The sequence below is a fragment of the Canis lupus genome, chromosome 3 (assembly GCF_003254725.2).
Source record: "Canis lupus dingo isolate Sandy chromosome 3, ASM325472v2, whole genome shotgun sequence".
Classification (NCBI taxonomy): Eukaryota; Metazoa; Chordata; class Mammalia; order Carnivora; family Canidae; genus Canis; species Canis lupus.
Window position 1 is genome coordinate 53640034 of NC_064245.1, and position 20338 is coordinate 53660371.

At 46.3% G+C, this 20338-nt stretch overlaps 1 protein-coding gene across 2 annotated transcripts in view; it reads right to left on the reverse strand.

The window, feature by feature from the left end:
- The window catches only part of CRTC3 (CREB regulated transcription coactivator 3), a 99246-nt gene that overhangs the window by 29702 nt on the left and 49206 nt on the right, over positions 1 to 20338 (reverse strand). For both annotated transcript variants that reach the window (XM_025438416.3, XM_025438415.3), the window contains exons 3-5: positions 10464 to 10583; positions 2203 to 2264; positions 165 to 227 (exon numbers count right to left, since the gene is read on the reverse strand). In XM_025438416.3, the coding sequence (XP_025294201.1) occupies positions 165 to 227; positions 2203 to 2264; positions 10464 to 10583 (245 nt within the window). The remainder of the gene's footprint in view (positions 1 to 164; positions 228 to 2202; positions 2265 to 10463; positions 10584 to 20338) is intronic.

Below are 20338 nucleotides of genomic sequence, written 5' to 3' on the forward strand. Positions count from 1 at the left end.
ATAAATGGTGGGAGAGTCAGGCTTTAAAAAAAAAAATACTTAATATAAACACAGGTGACACAAATAATCTCTAGCAATTGGAAGATATAAAAAGAACATCAGGACAATCAAATCGAATGGTCTTCTTCTTTACATTTCTTTCCACTAGCAATCAACCCAGGTACCTGTTAAGTGCAGATGTCAGCCTGAACCCAGGATGCTTTTCTTCTTTCCAAGGGTGCTGCTGCCTTTAAAAAAAACCAGAATGACATAAAAAGTAAAGACGTTCAATTCACAGGAGCAAAGGGGAGCCTCGGGCCTGAGTTTGAGAACTGGCTCTTCTACTCACCTGGCTGCACAGGCTGGGAAAGTCACTTCAAATGCTCCACGCCTCATTCATTTTGCTCAACATTGTTAAAAGGAGGTCAGACTCCGTGATCTCTCTGATTCCTATGAGTCCTGATTTCCATGTTTAAAAACCACCACAGGGGTGCCTGGGTGGCTCAGTGGTTAAGCATCTGCCTTTGGCTCAGGTCGTGATCCCAGGACCCCAGAGTCCTGCATCAGGCTCCCCCTGGGGAGCCCGCTTCTCCCTCTGCCTCTCTCTCTGTGTCTCTCATGAATAAATAAATAAGATCTTTAAAAACTACCACAAATCCATGAGAACAGGATTAGCTAGCTGGGCATAGGAGGCTTGGTTTTGTTTTGTCTTAAAAAGGGCAGACGAACACCTTTGAAATAGTTCAAATCTATAACTGGTTCCTCTAGAGGGAATATGAGGTCTTTGTCCAGATGTGTGGAGAGTTAGCACTCAGGACACACCCTGAGAGTGAGGGGGCACCCCCGGAGTCCTGGAGGCAAAAACTGTCTTTCCATGTAGACAGCCACGAAGACAAACAGAACTGGCACAGGTGCCGGGTTCATGAAAACGTTACTCTAACTAATCCCAGTCACTGGGAAGCTACAGACATATTTTTCTTGGATACACATTTTCAAAGTATCAGTTTGGAGATTTTTATGAATTAAATTACAATACTGCATTTCTTCCATGACCTTGGATCCTGGGATGCTTGAGGGTAGTTGAAAACCTCCTAGGGGCAGAAGCCCCCTGTTATTCATCTTCAAATGGACTTCCCAGGTCCTGACTATATTATTCACAGTATGTGCTCAATCAGGATTGGCCCAGAGAACAGATGGAGAGTCAACCTCAACACAGAGAACACTTTGAAGGTCTTTTTTTGATATGTACATTTTTAATGTCTCCTAATCTGACTTGGTGATCTGAGAATGATACCACACAAGCAATGGATATACCAGTCTTTTCAGTTAGTTTTATGTTCTATAACCTTCTATACTCAAAAAAAAAAAAACCTCAGATTTTTTTTGTATATACCTTGTATACAAAAATACTCAGAGACCCTAAATCAAATCCACTGTGTAAATTACAGTTTGAGAAGCTTATTAAATCTTTCATTCTTTCCAACGGCTTACTAAGGCACCCTGAGCAAAGGCAGTTATTTTACGTCTCAAACATACGAATACCAAATCAGAGTATCCTTTTTTTTTTTTAAGATTTTATTTATTTATTCATAGACACACAGAGAGAGAGAGGCAGAGACACAGGCAGAGGGAGAAGCAGGCCCCATGCAGGGAGTCTGATGTGGGACTCGATCCAGGGTCTCCAGGATCACACCCTGGGCTGCAGGCGGCGCTAAACTGCTGCGCCACCGGGGTTGCCCCAAATCAGAGTATCCTATCAGCATATGTAGTCCAAGTGTGCTTCCATTTGATTTTAAAGATGAAGATCTAGATTTTTTTTAAATGATTTTTCATCTTAGATTTCCATATGTATTTAGGATTCTATCTGGAAGACCTAAGTTTTCTAAGAGAAAACAAGATTCTGGGCACCTGGGTGGCTCAGTTGGTTAAGCATTTGCCTTCAGCTCAGGTCATGATCCTGGGGTCCTGGGACTGAGTCCCACATGGGTCTCCTGGCTCAGCAGGGAGTCTGCTTCTCCCTCTCCCTCTGCCCCTCCCCACTGCTCGTGTGTTCTCTCTCTCTCTCTCTCAAATAAATAAAATCTTTAAAAAAGAGAGAGAAAAAAAAAGAGAGAGAAAATATCAGATATTTCTAAAACAATATTCAGGGTGGATAAAATAAAATGAAACCATCGACAAACAACATGGCCCACCCCACCATATCTTTGAAAACAGCTTGCTTACCTTGGCCAACTCTCATCCAGGGGCTGTGAGGAGTAACTGGCTCCGAAAGTACTACCATCAAAGTGAAATTATTTAGTAAAGGAAAAATGAAATTAATGAAAAAGTGAAGCAGAATGAATAAGCCAGAATTATGGAGAGTTAAACATCCAAGTTTCTGGTTATTCTCTTTCTACACCAATGCTTTCTCTGATAAACTTCCTCTGGAAAACCTATTCCTCCCACCAGTGCCATCTTTGTGTGATTCATGTGGGGCCTGTCTTTTTTTTTTTTTTGCCTGTGTAATATCTTTTGTTTTGAAGAATTGCCCCCACCCTTCACCCCAAACCTGGTAAGGCCATCGTTCTGCATAGGCCCCTCTGTCCTGTGGGATATACCAGGCTCAGTATTTCTATTGTATCTTATACCTTTGGAAACAGTGATTGGCTCAGGGATGGGCTCATGGCACAAACCAGCCCAAGAAGTGTCTCAAGGGGAGAAAAGGGAGTCCCCTCAGTCAGGGTGATGAGCCTGAGAGTCATGTAAAAGCTCTTCAAGAAGAGAAAGCCTGTCCACGCAGGAAGTCAACACAGATGTGGCACCTCACAGATACACTCTTGATGCTACTGTATGAACCCCTGGACCTAGACCTTGTGCTTCCAGTATAAGCCAGTGAGTTTCCTTTTATCAAGCTGATGGTTCCTATTACTTATAACCAAAAGAGCTACATTAAATCAGTGGAGAAATGTTAACCTTCCTGGGTTGTCAGGGGCTCCATTCTATAAATTCTGTATTCTTCACGGGGTCTGGCATGCCTTGGAACATATTCCAGATGCACAGTGAAACACATGTGATGCTACACTATCCATGCTGAGAGCAGTAGAGCTGTTTGGTTAATTTAGTTAATTATAACCATAGAACAGTCTTTTTTTTTTTTTTTTAATAGAACAGTCTTAAAATATTTTTAACCATGAGCCGCCTAGGTGGCACAGTCAGTTTAGTGACTAACTTGGGTTTTGGCTCAGGTCATGGGCTCAGGGTAGTGAAATGGAGCCCTGCGTTGGGTTCTGCCCTCAGTGTGGAGTCTGCTTGGGTTTCTCTCTCCCTCTGGCCCTCCCCCTGTTCTTTCTCTCTCTATAAAAATACATAAACAAATCTTAAATTAAAAAAAAATCATAATATTCTCCTGCTAAAAAATCCTTAATGGTTCTATGTAGAAGCCCTCACCTGCTTGGACTCAGGAGGGAATGGAGGGGCCTTATCATGCAGGTCTGGACTGGGTGTCTCAGGTGAGCCAGAATCTGGGATGAGTACAATGTGCATGAACAGGTTCTCAGTGATTTGGTGTGAAAGGCCTCCTTTGCCAGGAGAAGTGTTATGATCCCAAGTTTCACTTCCTGTGTATTGGTTTTGTCTTATCCAGTTAGCTTATTCCTTCATCTGAATCGAAGTCAATACAGTAGAAGAGATTATTTTCAAAAAGATAAACATTTCTTCAACGTTAACTATTGAGCTTCATGTAGATGAAGTCCAAACCAGAATATGCCACAGGAGGGGACAGGAGAGGCAAAGGTGATCACGAAATAAGAAGCTTCCCCAAGAGATGAAGCACTCCAGCATCTTTGCCAATAGAGCCGTGAGCAAGGAGGCACTGACTCTCACCACCTCTGGTTATCTATTTTTCTATTCCTGCAGAATTCGGTGAATCTCTGTCCAAAAAAGTATAATTTCATGAAGCAAGAGGTTACTGCTTCTCTCGGTACATTGCTCTCTTAAGTCCCCTTAGCTAGTACACTAACACAACTCAGTGCACAGGGACAGAATAGCAACATCATGATCAAACACCAATCATTTCAACGTTGAGGTTCCACTTAGCATTTTAGCCTTTCTGATGTATATTAACAACATGAACATGTAGTGATTTCCTAAAATTTATTTTTTACAGGGGTCTCACTATGTTGCCCAGGCTGAGGCGCAGTGGCCCTGACAGGAGCAATCAATCCCCCTGTGCACCTGCTCTGTTCCACCCTGGGCAGGCTCACCCCTCCTTAGGCAGTCAGGTGGGCCCCCCACTCCTGCCAGCCACTGTACTGGTGCCGAACTCAGCCTGAACACCCGGCCGGCATGGTGCACCACAGCCCAGAACTCCTGAGCTCAAGCCGTGGCCCCCTTGGCCTCCCGAGGCACTGGGGCCCAGGCAACCTGCCATGCCCAGCTGGGATTTTTAGGAAGAATAGGCTGAGGCATTAAGAGTGAAAAGATGTGCCCTGTGAGCATTCTTAATTCTGTCACACTTCATTTACTGAATATTTAAAAACCCAAGGACTGTTGGCATCAAGAGGACCACTAATGTTAGTGGCTTACAGTTGAAGTCAACTTGAGGGAAACCGAGAAAAGGTTATTTCTTCGGAAGATTTTGGAAAGCATCATTTGGGTGGCTTGGACAACTCCACAACACTGACAGGTCCAACAACGTAAAGGTGGGAAAAACACCCTTATTTGTAAACTTGAATTTACCACGAATTCAACATTTTTGGAATGTCCACAAGCTGCCAGCAAGCGAACAGAAAAGCAGCTGGCACCAGGGTTTTTAAGGAGCCAGACAAGCTGGGTGTCCACGGCCCTGTTAGTCCGTCAGCCTAGGTTAAAAACGTCCAAACCTGCAACCTCTGCATCTGCCCCCACCCAGTGCCCCCAGTGCACTCCCCTCCAGCTTCTCTGCCTCCCATCCTGCCGTTCCCTGAGTTCTGTAGCCTCGTGGCCCACACTGCTGGTATAGGGACAGGCCGGGGAGGACCCCAGAGTCGCTGGGTGCCACACCGGGGGCAAAGGGTGGCAGCAGCACAGGAGGCTGGAGACATGGAGGGTAAGGGGGGGCGGTGCTTGAGGACACAGGGCTGGGCCCACCTGAGCTCACCTGGGGCAACCCCACACCAGTCTCTGGCTGTGCAGTCACTCACAAGCCCATGCCCCCCACTGCCAACAGCACATGAACCCCAGGTCCGAGTCTCCTCCTGCCACCTATTCAGCTTTACCTCTAAAGTACCTGAAACTCTACCTGAAAACCAACTCTTCCTCCTCCCTCGCCTCTGCCCCTTTACTAGTCTGTGTGCCACCATATTTCACGGACCACAGTGCTCCCCAGGTGCCCAGGGTTCTGGAGAGGAAGCTCCTCCCCGTGTGCCTGCCTCTCAGCCCACCGACATACAGGCAGTGTCAGAGGGAAGCTTCTTACTCACTCTTCCCCAAAGGAAGGGGAGTAGCTCTTCTGCCGATAAGACAGGACATCTGTTGGCCCACGTACCCATGGGTGGGGTCACTGAGCCACAGCGTCTCTCTTCTGTCCTGCCTGCCTCGTGGCTGGGAGAGCACAGCCAGGCTTCTTCTTTTGGCTTCCTCTTCCCATGTGCTAAGTGTACCTGAGGCCGGGCTCAGGGGAGGCCCTTCTAGAGGCAGCCTGGAAGCTGGCCATGTTCTCTCATAGCCCGGGGAACTCCGGGTTCTACCAGGGGCAGAGGTGGTGAGGCAGGCCTGTGCCCTTCCGTGCAGCTGGCGGGCCATGGGAACTCCGAGTCTGCTCAATAGAAACCCACCCACTGAGACGAGTTCCAGGGTCAGATTTAATACATAAAGCTCATCACAATTTGGTTCCTTCCTAATTTCTCAACCATGTCTTCACCATCACGCTACTTCCTCTTGTCCCTCATCCTCCAACTACGTCCTGCTAGAACACATCCTAAAGTCACATGTTCAGGGAAGTGTAGGAGCTCTTGCGTGTGGGAGGACCTGTTTCCCTTGGCATGTGACAACTAGGTGGCATGTGCAATTTTGAAGTCTGAGTACTTTCCCCTGAAAACTCCAGATCTCTGCCATTTTCTTGTCCTTTACAATGGAAATCACTACTGGGTGTTAGGTAAAAATGGGGTTTTGTGCTCAAATAAATTTTGTTAGTCCTGGGGAAAAAGAGGACGTTTCTTAATGGCAGGGCTTCTTGGAGCTCTGAGTTGAACTGTGAAGCTCAGGCGGTGGACACAGAGGAGTGTTTCCTCAAACCTAACAGGCCACACACGTCAGAGAAACAGTGTTCTACAAACCAGTGCCCTAAAATTGTCATCTCATCATATGAAAAGAATCAAAGCAAAGCCTGTTCCAAAGAGGAAAGCCATTCCTAACTCTGGCAGGTCTTTATGCCTCTCTCTGCAAACTGTTTGCACTGGTTTCCCAGACACAATACGTTCTTGAACCTTGTTGGGAATATACATCAGGAATTCTCCAGATGTTTATTTTTCTCTCTCTCAAAACACATTTAGAGGAAGGCACTTGTTATGATTCTTCAGTGTGTCCCCTTCTTTTTCAATGTATATAATCTGCAGGTCTTAAGATAATACTGCGTCTGCTGCAAGTGTAGGTCAACTGTGCAGAAGTTCAGCAAGATGGGGTCTGGGAGCTGTGTCTGCTGCCCCCAAGGAGTGAGGAGGGCTGATGAAGGCATGAGCACTGGCAGAAAGGTAGAAGAGCCTCTATTCTGAGTCCTCAAGCCCAGGCCCCAGGCAGGGACCAGGCAATGCCCCTCCTGCATCCTGACTGTGGCCCCAGCCTAGAACCCAGCTGGACAGAGTCCCACTCTCTGCTTGTGGTGGCCGCCCACCGCAGAAGGAATCTCCCCGTGCCAGAGCTCTGTCTGTTGTGGCTGCCCACTCGGGGAGGAAGCCGGAATACTCATCAAACAATGTTCAGCTTATGTGAGACTGCATCACAGGACTGAACCCTTGTCTAGCTAGTCTGCTCCTTCTAGAATAACTTCCCAGCCAAGAAACAGCTGTAGGAAGAGACTTCTGAATACATTTTTTCTTTTTGTCCTAACAGAAGTTCAAGCCAGTGTTAACACTTTCAAATGACAAGTAGTGGGTAGCAGACGTTAAGGAGGTAAGAGGCACCCAGGTGAAAGGCCACCATTTTAAGGAAATTATTTCTAAATCAAATGTGTGGCCATGAAAAGGAAAGATGGGATCTTTCTTCAAGTTCTCCTGAATCAATTATTATCTTCGACATAAAATCATTCCTCTCCTCCTATATTTCACAGGGAATTCATGGTCCCTGGAATCTACAGAAGAGATGCACTGTCCATCAACAGACAGGCCTAAGCTCAAGAGGCTTTTCTTTTTTAAAAAAAGATTTTATTTATTTATTCATGAGAGACACACAGAGAGAGAGAGAGGCAGAGACACAGGCAGAGAGAGAAGCAAGCTTCACGCAGGGAGCCTGATGTGGGACTCGATCTTGGGACTCTAGGATCATGCTCTGGGCCGAAGGCAGGCACTAAACAGCTGAGCCACCCAGGGATCCCCTCAAGAGGCTTTTCTGAATTAGCAGATGTCCAGTCCCCAGGCCCCAGTTAGGTGTTGAGGAAGAGCACACAGATGTCTCAGACCTGTACTGTGTGATGAATTTACCTGTGTATTAATTTGGTTTTTGCCTCCCCTCCCCTTTGGAAGTGACCTGCTTTTTGCTGTGGCCCTCACAAGGTAACCCGCACACAGGGTCAAGTTATACACTAGGATAAATCACCTGGAAGGAGGCAGAGTCCCCTAAACACACAGTGTCATCTCTCCTTCTGCGACTTTGCACAAGATATTCCTTCTGCATGGAACATTCCCTCTCCAGCTGTCTTCCTCTCCCGGTATCACTGACCACCACGTGTACTCATTTTCCTTAATCATTTTTTTACCTGTTTGCTGTCTGTCCCCTCTGTAAACCATGAAGGCGGGGACATGTCTTATTCACCACAGAGACTGCTGTGCTTAGAATAGTACTTGTACGGGGCGCCTGGGAGGCTCGGTGGGTGAAGCATCTGCCTTCTGCTCAGGGCATGATCCCAGGGTCCTGGGATTGAGTCCTGCCATCAGGCTCCCTGCTCCACGGGAAGCCTGCTTCTCCCTCTCACTCTGCCTGCCGCTCCCCCCTGCTCATGCTCTCTCTCTCAAATAAATAAATAAAATCTTAAAAAAACAAACAAAAAAACAAACCACAGAAAAGAACAGTACTTGTACAGAGAAGGGACTCTGTAGATACCTGCTGAATACACTAATACATTATCTCCTTACTTGTTGCTGATCCTTCAGGACTCAGATGTACCTCCAGAATGCCTTCCTGGTGCCCCAATACCGGCCCTGGCTGCCCCTCTTACAAGTTCACACAGCTGGAAGGGTCTCAGCTACAGCTCCCCACACTGTACTGTGACCACGGTGAGTAGCTTGCGGGTACGGGGCGTATTACACTTGCCCTTACACCTACAATGTCTACGCAGGGCCTAACACTAGTAAATACTTAACATTGTTTTTAAGTGAATGAACATTGTCCTCTGTGTCTTCCCTTCGATCCTCTTCCCTCCTCTTCTAAGTTATTCCTTTGGTTAAAAAAAGCTGGGAGTATGTGTACATACTTAGACCACTTGCTGCAAAAAGGATCTGAGATAGCTACAGATATAAACTTATAAACATGGCTATAAATGGGTCGTATACGTATTATAATACTTAGAATACCTACAGGAGAAAAACAGAATTGAGAAATTGGGAAAAGACACATTGTTAAATCAAGCCAAGAAATACTCAAAGTCTTTTGCTTGAAAACTCCCAGCAATCTAGACAATGGTTTGACGAACTTACTCCCCCTCGCGTATGAGCCTAAGGGGAAGGACCGGCTAAATTCTCTCCGTCGTGCGATCTATGTAGGCTAGTACACATCTCCAGGAGAAAACCTGCAGATTCAGTTATCATCTCCACCCTCCCTGACAGTGGTCACATAATACACAAGACTAGAAGTCAGGGTCTCTCATGGGCCAAATGTGGGTGGGCTCCTGGGGGTGGAAGGGAGGGGCGGAATGAACCTTCCCTGCCTCCAGACGGAAAGCTACAAGAAACCTGGGGCAGTGGGATCCCTGGGTGGCGCAGCGGTTTGGCGCCTGCCTTTGGCCCAGGGCACAATCCTGGAGACCTGGGATCGAATCCCACATCGGGCTCCCGGTGCATGGAGCCTGCTTCTCGCTCTGCCTGTGTCTCTGCGCCTCTCTCTCTCTCTCTCTGTGACTATCATAAATAAATAAAAATTAAAAAAAAAAAAAAAGAAAAGAAACCTGGGGCAGAAGCCGTGTTCCCTCTGTGTGTCCTACAACCCCTCCCCCAGGGCCTTTCTTGACCCGGGTCCTGGGGCTGACCCACTCAGCAGAGCAGGGAGGCCAGAGGCCCACGCCAGGGGCTGGGCTTGCCCCGGGCTCAATCTGTGCCCTTCCAACCTCAGCACTGGAATCTTGGACAAATGACTCTGATGCTCAGTTTCCTCCTTGGAAAACAGGGGTTAACAAAAATGAACTACTCAGTGAGTTTTGAGGACTTACATGACACATCAATTGCCCAGCACAGCGCCTGGCATGGGTAGGTGCTCAGCAAACACGCGTGCCCTCCCCCCACTTCCTGGTTCTCGCGAGCCAGCTCTACCATCACTGCCAGGAATTCAGCTCTGCAGTAACACTCACCCCGCCTTCCTGTGCCTTCCTCCACCGGCCCTCCTGGCACGCTGCTTCTCCGTCCTCTCCCACAAAACCCAGCTCAGTTCTGTGTGAGCACAGAACGGGTGGCCCAGCAGTGGCCGCCCCCCACACCCCCTTGGGGCCCCAGCCCCTGACAAATGAAATTATCAGGGGAATTCAAAATCCCCTTCTCGTTACTTCTACTTACTTAACAGCATAGGATTTGGCGTATGCACTGCATAAGAATTCTCCTAACTACCAGCTTTCTCTATCTTAGGGGTCACTTACTGAGTTTGGAACTCCATAAATAGAAGATCCTATGAAATTTCTTCTGTAAGTTCTAACGGCAGGTCACCAGGTCAACAGAAATGAAAATGAAGTCACATATCTGGATGTCTGTTTTAGCTCGATAGACTCTCTCTACCTTGGTTCAAAGTCAGGCTTAGCTCCAACTTGGCTGCTTTCTGGAGAAAATGCTGAGGAGGCCTTGCAATGGGGCTGAATTATGGGTTGTTTGTGTTCAGTTCCTTTACTCAGCACTATCAATGTTTTCATCAAGTAAATACCCGAGATGATCTTTCCAATTTTTAGCTGCAGAGATGTTTCTAGTTTCCAACTCGTTTATTTTTATTGCCTCCATTCATCAGATAAAATGAAGGCTTTGAGGCCAAAGGCGAACTGTAGGGAAGAGAAGTCCTGAAAAACCTTTCCAACATTTCAAAACTCGTGCTGCCCTTAGACAATGAGCCAGAAAGGATATTTGTCGTGCCGGCTTGTCCCCAGACCTTCGGTGGAGAGGGTGAAAGCGGGTCCTGGCTGGCCTCTCCACCAGCCCGTGGTGGCGGGTCCCCCGGACGCTATCAGCCTGGTGAAGTGAGGGCTGCAGAGAGAAGGGACAGCGTTTGGCCTGTGACCATGAAATGGCTGCTCACCCTCAAGGCCAATAACTGGTAATGACAGCAGATGAAAAGACTGATTTCGGGTTTCTGCAAGTATTCTTGCCTGGGCCTCGCGTCAAGGCAAATTGAATCATGTAGCACCTGGGGCCATTTCTATACGATTACAGAGCAATCTGAAACAGTCTTCAGTGTGTGAGGGTGGAATCTGAAAGAATGATAATATTAAAAGCTGTCACAATTCAGAGGCAGGACTGTGGGTTCATACGTCACATCCCAGACATGCAGAAGTACACCTGAAATGCACAAGAAGTGTATTTAAGACAGAGATAAGCTGGATACCTATAGTGTCTGGAAATAGAATGGGACACCTTCAGACTGTGAACTATTTGTTCTGCACAGAGTCTTAAGTTTTTGATTGAACTGAAAATGCTTAAAAATTCAAGTTTGAGGCTCCCAGAGAAAACTCAAAGCCTTTGGCCATGCCAGTCTCACATTCCCACATTCCACGAGGCAGAAGGGACTGAAATGGAGAGTGGCTGCTCTCTGCAGGTGGGACACCCATTTTCATGCTTTCAATGCTTACACCAGACTGCCTGACTGACCTTCTATGCTAGACATTTGAGTTTGTAACACCCAAGTTAAGCAAAGAGAGAGGAATACTACCTCAACACAAGTTGAAGATGTGCAACTAATTATTCCCCAAAATGGAACAAGTGAAAATGTAAAGAGATTCAGGGCAAATCGTGCTCAATAAATCCAAAGTCCTTTGTTAATGGTGGCTTGGTGTATACTCATAACATGTTTGAGTCTGGCATCATAGATGGCAATCTTCTCAGTTGTTGAAGACCAAACACGAAGCTGGACCATTATATCACACATGGGATGTGTGGGCAACGTGTACACACTATTATGCAGGGGCTATGTTTGTGAAACATACAAAAACAGATGTTCTTTTATGTAAATTGAGTTATATGTAAATAGTTAGCTTACCCTGAACCGAATCCCACAACGAAGTATGTTTTTATAGGAGAGCTTCTTTTAGCTAAGAACTGGTAGTTAATTTTTCTTTCTTAAACGTGGATTTTCTCACATTGGATTTGAGGATGACTCCTATTTCTCCTGAATGGGCTGATAAAATGTCTGGGCTAATTGAGTCTAACAGTTCTAATCTATTTTTACAACCCAAATCTGTTAACTCCTAAAATAAAGAGGTCTTGGTGAGGAACAACTTCTGAGGGTAAGCGGGGTGTTGATCTCAGACAATACAGCACACTCTTCCAGGGAGTGACAAACTGAAATACCTTTGTAAATCAAGAGGATGCAAACCCACAGCACACCTTTTCAAGAGCCTGTTTACCCAGGAGACAGAAGGGACAAATGACTTTGTTCCAGGATAAAAGGGAGGATTCTCTGGTAATGTGACCAATATTCACTACAGTGATGTTAAATGTACTTGAAAACACAACATTTTCACCTAGAAATCTCAGAGTACAAATACTGCCAGACTGAGCTCCCGAGGGCCAGCCTACAGAAGTGGGCTGAGGGTCTTCAGAAGGACTTCTGAAAAAAGCAGAAAGTTCTTGGAATGTCTCCTAGACTTCCTATGACACACATACTTGCTATTTACACTTGCCTCTTTTGCATTAATCCCCATGGGCCTAAATCCTGTATTGCTACTTGGACTCAGTTGGGGGGCAGAGGTGGGGGATGGTCTCTGGTGACATTTTAATTTTCTTCTCTTTCTCACTGTGGCACTAACTGCAACTCTCCCCCTGTGGTAGCTGACCTTCCTCCAAACTTTATCTGGCTTTTTAACCCACAGGGACCTGCCTTGTGATAAAATGAACTCAAGCAGGTGTTCAGTCAGGGAAGCTGGACACTGAAGTGGACCCTGAGTGAGGAAGCCTGTGAAACACTATGGTGTCATGTTCACCAAGAGCTAAGATTCTGTTATTAAAAATGTATTTCTGAGGCCCTAGGTGGTTCAGTTAAGCCTCTGACTCTTGGTTTCGGCTCTGGTCATGATCTCAGGGTCGTGGAATTGCCTAGTGGGTAGTCTGCTTGGGACTCTCCCTCTGCCTCCCCCTGCTCATGCTCACTCTCCTCTTTCTCTCTCTCAAATAAAATAAAATTTTTTTAAAAATGTTATTTCTTAGGTCAACTTTAATACAAAAAAGAAGCAGAACCCTGGTTCCCTGAAGGCCAAGTAGCTCATGTTTCCTGTTCCTTTTCAAGTTGTATCCAGCTTTTACAAGGCTTGTACCCACAGAGCACATACATTTTTATGGTCTCTATTTTACACTTAATGTTGCTTTGCATACAATTTTCTGTATACTATGTAATCCTTATAGTTACTAATTCAGCAGGTACACAGTCCTTGGTTTCTCATGTTCATAAGGCCTACCCCCCATATTGTAGTTCAAAAACCATGTGATATGGAGTCAAAGCAATGGTTCCAGCTCAAAACCCCTTACTTACTAGCAAGTCACTTCACCTTAATCTGTAAGGTGGAAATGATGCTGCTGCTAACTTCCTCACAGGCTCATTGAGAAAGTGAAATGAGATGAAGTGCAAGCTGCCCTATCCCAGGGTACTGAGTGTTACTGGCTGACATGTCCCCCCCCGCCCCCATTCACAGGTTGAAGCCCAAACCCTCAGGGTGACAGTCTATGGACCCAGAGCCTTCAGGAAGGTAATGAAAGTGAAATGAGGTAGTAAGGATGGGCTCTCATTCAATAGCACTGGTATCCGTATACAAAGAGGAAGAGGGGCAGCTGGGTGGCTCAATGGTTGAGCAACTATCTACCACTGGCTCAGGTCATGAGCGGGTCCTGGGATCAAGTCCCGCATCTGGCTCCCTACAGGGAGCCGGCTTCTCCCTGCCTATGTCTGTGCTTCTCTCTCTGTGTCTCTCATGAATAAATAAATAAAATCTTAAAAAAAAAAAAAAAGAAGAAGAAGAAGAGGAAGAGACAATAGGAACATATACACACAGGAGAAAGGCCGTGTGAGGACAAGAAGAGAGGACTCACCAGAAACCAACCCTGCTGACACCTTGACTTCAGACTATAGCCTCCAGAACTGTGAGAAAATAAATGTTAAGTTCCCCAGTGTGTGGTACTCTGATCCTGAAGCCCAAGTGGACTAAGAACACTGGGCATGAAGAGGAGGATGTGTGCGCAGGTGGCTGGACTCTGGGAAGCATCTTGGTCAGGGTGAGGCCACCCTACAGGGTCCTTTTATGGATCACAAGGGCAGCAGCACTATCAGTGGTTTACCCAGTATTCTGAGCCTCCAAAAGTATCTCCACGGCACCTAGATCTTAGTTAGGCAGCCATCTGCTGCCCATACCAGGTCCCCTCTGAAAGCTATGACCTGGGGATGAATGGCTGAAAATAATGCTGGCCAGGCCCCATTACTGGCTTCAGCCAATGGCTCATGAGCAGACATGTCACATGTCTGCCCAAACAGACTCTCATACTCTTCTCCTTCTGAGAATTCCATGACCCAAATAGGGATGCTCTCTCAGCCTCAGTTATATAGAAGACACGAGGAGGAAAGCCACAATAGGTACAGTCACCAGCAGCAAATAGGAGTTAAAAAAAAAAAAAAAAAGTTTGCTCAAAGTCCCAGAGTTTTGGGAATGGTTGTTACCACAGCAAAGCCGACTGATGTGGTAGTGACAGTAGAGAGGAGAGTCCTATTTTCCTTTCTACTTTTTTTAAAAAAAGGTTTTATTTATTTGTTCATGAGAGACACAGAGAGGGAGGCAGAGACAGAGGCAGAAGGAGAAGCAGGCTCCCTTTGGGGAGTCCAATGAGGGACTTGATCCTAGGACCCTGGGATCACAACCTGTGCCAAAGGCAGACGCTGAACCACTGAGCCACCCAGGTGCCCTGAGTCCTATTTTTCTTAAAAAGCAACAGGAGGGGTGCCAAGTCCTGCACCTGCAAATTGGTGCCAACATGTTTTGAGGACGGCCTCAGGCTTCGGCTCTGCCAAAAGCCATCCTGTTTCGGAACATGGGACCCAGACACTAAACAAAGAAGAGAAGGCCTCTGTGCTTCCATCTACAAAAGCTCCTCAACATTGCTGTCGAGGATGCCAGCACCGGACTACTCACAGGTAGACCAAGCATGCGCTAAGGGGCAACCCGACAGAGGAGGAACCTGTTTGATGGGATGTCCAACAACATTCAAAGTATTCACAGTGGGAAAAATCAGAATTTAGCTGGATTTCTTTAGCTTTTTGTTTTGGGATGGCTTAACGGTTTTTATTCTGAAATACATACCCAGATGGGAGGTCCAATGATCTCTTCAGGGCCTGTGCCAGCACAAGTGTTAACACTAGAGCCCCCTGGGCCCTGGAAAGCAGATGGGCAGGGCACACTTGGGGACGGCAATGTTCTCAGTGGCAGCCTGAGATAATGTGGGGGTGCCAGTGTTAGCAGCCTGACGGTGAAGCACCAGGAGGGCTCAAACAGGAACCGGAGTGGCAAAGGGGTGAGCTATCACATTCTGTTTCACATTGTGACCTAGTTGCCAGGTGCTATGCGTGGGAACAAAGGACCAGGGCTAATCCAAGGCAGGGGAAAGGTAGATTTTGGGCTTAAGTCACCAAATTTGAGAAAAGGCAGATTGAGTGTGGGACGTGGCCTAAACATGAAGCTTCCATGAACCTCAACAGTGAAGCACAATGAAGTGGGCTTGGGGTGGGGAATAGAGGGTCAGGGAGTTGGCAAGTAGACAGCTCCAGCTAATTCTTACCCAGTGGTTGGGCTTTGGGGGGAAGGAAACATATCTCAAGCAGTTCAAGGTACTGCTAAGAACCAGATGTCCACATACAGAGAGCCCTGGCCTCAGGCTCTCCTTACTTTGCAGAATTGCAGGCTCCTGTTTCTGAAAGTATCTCCGTGTGGATGGCAAATTGGTTCAGGTGTACAGGTATTAGGATGGCTGCTAGGGTGGGGTGACAGGGCCAGTACTCATGGAGAACTCTTTCTGAGATAAACCAGGGCGTATGAATCTTCCCAAAAGAGCACAGTTGCATTTCCAGACAGAAGTCCAGAGCCAATGGCAGAGAGTATCATGTTCTCTGAACACTCCCCAAGGGGACAGAGATTTCACTTTGGCATTCCTATGTGTGTGTGCAGACACCCATTTGCTGCCTACCTCAGATCACCTTGGAAAGCTGGAGCCTGGCATGAATGGCTGAAAACTTGCAGCTGAATTTCCTTGTCTTTTCTAGGGGAAAAGGTACTTCCTCTGATAAGGCACTGTTGATTTATCAACATGACCTATATTTGCATTAACTCGTAACAGATGAACCACATTGTTGGCATTTCATTGTTTGTGGTTAATTAGAAAGCCTAGATCTTTCCACGTGACTAATAAGCCATAACCAGATTCCTACTAAGCCCCTGTTATGAAAGGAGCTCAAGTCTGAGAATGGGAGAGCTGTTGTCAACTCAAGGAGATTATCATTATTAAAAATATCCTACAGTATATTCTACTGTTCTATATATGTTACAGTATATTCCTTACGTGTGAAGGACCAAGCAGCATTTTTTTCATGCAACAAAGATCAATTCTAGCTTATGGTGGTATTGCTATACAATGTTATTAAAAGAGGGAGAACTGTAATTTACAAATTTTCTCAAGTGAAATATGAATTTCTAAATGCTAATAGGATGACCAAGTCTTGCATTGTAAGAAGCTTTAATGAGTTTTTTAAAATGGATTTTTAAAAAATGTATTTAAAACATATACATGGGGCGCCTGGGTAGTTCAGTCTATTAAGCATCTGACTCTTGACTTCAGCTCAGGTCATGATCTCAGAGTTGTGAGATCAAGCCCTGTGTCAGGCTCCACACTGAGTGTGGAGTCTAAGATTCTCTCTCTTGGGATACCTCGGTAGCTCAGTGGTTGAGCATCTGTCTTAGGCTCAGGGCATGATCCTGAGGTCGGGATCAAGTCCTGCATTGGGCTCCCTGCATGGAGCCTGCTTCTCCCTCTGCCTGTGTCTCTTTCTCTTTCTCTCTTTCTCTCTCTCATGAATAAATAAAATCTTTTTTTTAAAGATTATTTATTTATTTATTTATTTATTTATTTATTTATTTATTTATTCATAGAGACACACACACACACAGAGGCAGAGACACAGGCAGAGGGAGAAGCAGGCTCCATGCAGAGCCTGACATGGGACTCGATCCTGGGTCTCCAGGATCACGCCCCGGGCCACAGGTGGCGCTAAACCACTGCGCCACCGGGGCTGCCCAATAAATAAAATCTTTAAAACAAAACAAAATAAAAAGATTCTCTCTCTCTCCTCCTCTCTCTCTCTGCCCCTCCACACCCCTGCTTGTGTGCAGGTGCTCACTCTTTCTCAAAAAATAAAAATAAATAAAAATAAAACATGCAGAAAGCCAGGATGAAGCATGTAAATGGTTCCTTGGAAAAGCCTTGATCCAGAATACTGTAACCTCAGCATCTTTACAAAGGAGTACCTAATCGGTATTCAAATAGAGACAATTCTACGTAAGGCAACTTTCAACAGCTCTACTGGCACACATGATTGACTACAGATCAAGAAAAAGAAAGATAAAACTCTTGTAAGAGCAGCATATGTTCTTCTGGAATAACACTGACAACACTAGAAATATGTCCTGGCAGGCAGCTCTAAAACAGAGGATGTGCTGAGTATGGTGTCCCTGTTACCTTATGGTGTGAGGACAGTGGGCCTGCCTAAACTAGGGGTGACTTAGGTGGCAACCTCACCCATCTCAGCAATGAACCAGGAAGCAAAGAAAGCCTCTAAGCAACAGAATCAGTTAAGAACCCCCATGGGGAGCACTCGGGGTGGGGCAGGGGGACCCTCAGGTCTTCCATCACATCTTATCTGAGCCTAACAAACTGGGCCAGTGCATCTTCCAGCCTGTGACAGATGAAAACGAGGTAGGGATGAGCAAGATGAGGGAATGGGCACTGCTGGCTCATGAGGGTGGACTTCACAAATGAAAACAAAGAGGCTGCTGACCACACCGGCCCCCCAGCTCCATGCTTTCCTTCTCCAGATGAAAAACCAGGATCCAGAATGAGGAGTGACTCTTCTCAGGGTAACACAACTATAGCAACAGGAAGATTGAATTCAGGGCCTCGAGCCTCATGCAGTGTTGGCCTCACCTTGCCATTTTGCCTTCTTGCCTAAGTGGCCTATATAAAACCAGTTGTTTTTGAGACTGTGAGTGGAATTTTGCTGGCAAGCTACAGAAAAAAAGTAAAAAAGTGAGAAATTTTCCAGATCAATATACGTTCCCCTAAATCTATTGGAAGAACTAAGATTTGATGAAAGGACACAAACCCTGCTGGGAATCTGTGACTGTCTTGTTGCATAAACAGCATACCTACAACTCGCTATTGCACCAAGCAGTATCATCTGGGTAGGTGTCTGACCTAATATTTTATAAAAGGTTAGCTGACATCCCAAGGCTCTTTATCGATCATCCCACGCTTCCTCCTATAGAATTAAGATGCTTCCTCAGTCATTCTAAATTCCTCTGTATGCTGGAGCTCACATCTGTGTCTCTCTTCCCAGCAGGGTGGAGGTGGGCTAATGGGCTGGCTGGAAGTTTCATCTGGAAAGGGTGAGCTCATGCATGGCCTCAAGGTCACACTTAGACTCGCACTGTACTCTACAGGACCTCTAGGCTGCCCGTGACTGGGTTCGTCCTTAGTTCAGTGCTTCAGTTCTTGGTAAGTGCATGAACGATTGGCCCCCGGGACTGAATGGACTTCTTCTGGGGGAAGAGTGGAGACTTAATGAGTGTGGGAAATAAGGTAGGTTCCTTGAGCTTGCAGGGCTTTTTAATGCAGGCCACAGTTAATGGAAGATGTTATAGGCCCCCTCTTTGTAAAAGGGCAAGTCTAACAAAGGGACAACTGTGCCCTTCTTGGGAACCCAGCTGGGGATCATTCCAGCCACAGCCTGTATCTCCTTTGGTACTCATGATGAAGAGATTGAGTTGTGAGGACCTGCCCGCAACAAAGAAGAGGCTATTAACTCACTGCCTTGGGGTTAAATGGACCACTTTAGTTCTACCTTATAAACCGTGTAAAAGAAAAAGGATTTCGTAGCTGGGTTAGAGACTCTACTATACTACCATAAAGTAAATAAAAATTAAAAACCCTTGGGGATCCCTGGGTGGCGCAGCGGTTTAGCGCCTGCCTTTGGCCCGGGGCGCGATCCTGGAGACCCGGGATCGAATCCCACGTCGGGCTCCCAGTGCATGGAGTCTGCTTCTCCCTCTGCCTGTGTCTCTGCCTCTCTCTCTCTCTCTCTCTGTGTGACTATCATAAATAAATAAAAATTAAAAAAAAATTAAAAACCCAGCTCCTTTACAAATGTCCAGGGACAGACCTGCCCTCGCCCTGCTTCCCCTCTCACTGCAGCCCCTACCCCCTTCCTTCGCCCTCTGTGGTTGTCAGAACCAGGTGGGGCTGCGGCTTATACATGTGCCAGAGGGCAAGGTCTTGGTCCACCAGCCAGCAAAGCTCCTAGCTTCTGGGAACCAAGGGAGGCTTCTCTCTCAGCAGCATGCCAGAAGGCACCTTCTGCAGGCCAGTCTTACTCCAGCCTGGCAGGGTAATTTGGCCCTCAGAGCCCCTCAATCACCAGAGGGATGTTTTGGTTTTCGTTTGTGTGTTAACATGGAGACTGTGCCCTTTTTGACTAAATGAATTTGTGATGCAATCTCCAAAAGACCAAACGAGCCCTACTGTGAAGGTGCAAAGAAGTAACAAAGAGCAGAGCAGGCCAGAGGGGATGCTGGCACCCAACCTTCCGGCTGGAGACCTGCCCCGTCACTGTATCAGTAGCCCTTGTGTCGCCCCTTCCTCCTCCATTCTAAACAAAAGGTAAAAAGGAAGTAAAGTTATAAGATAAATGAAGATAAAAGAGTACTCTAAAAAAAATGACAGAGATAAAAGTTTGTTTTTTGACGGCAGCAAAGGTCCAGACACACACACACAAAAACGAAAGCAATCAAAATGACCTCAGAGGGCCAGGAAAAATAATCTGTCAAAAAAAGAAATAACAGCAAAGCATAAAACATGCCCAGGATGCAGAGCCCAGGGTTCACACTGGAGGCTCCTGTTGAGGAAGAGTAGATGAGATGGGTCAGTGCCCTGGGCCGGGAGAGGTAGGGATGACATCCTAGTGATGAGCGGGTTATAAGCAGTGACACCTGTTATCCTGCCCCCAGTTTCTGTGACACTGGGTTCCCATACAAGTCTGCTCTATTATTCTGTTCCCAAGTAACTGGGCATAGTGTGTGCCTCTCAGAGGTGTACAGGATGTGTACGGGGTGTAGAGAAGACACCAGAAACTCTATTTCCACTCAGTTTTCTACTTTTTGTGTACGTGATGTAACAGTAGAATATACGTATATATAATTTATAAACAAAGATACCCAGAATGGGGATACAAACTCTTTTTTTGTTGCTATGGTACATGACCAGAAAGCTTAAGTGACAAAATGTTGGTACTTTTTGAAACTGGTGACAGCTATATGGGAGTTTCTTTCCACTTTTTGGATGGCTAAAATTTTCCATTGTAAAATGAAGAATTTCCCCTTCAGACCCTTGGGGACGAGTGTGGGCATGGTAAGAGCTAATGTAGACCCCAAGCCTTAAAGGCATCTTAATCTCCTTCCAGGAAATGCCACACAAGCTCCCACAAA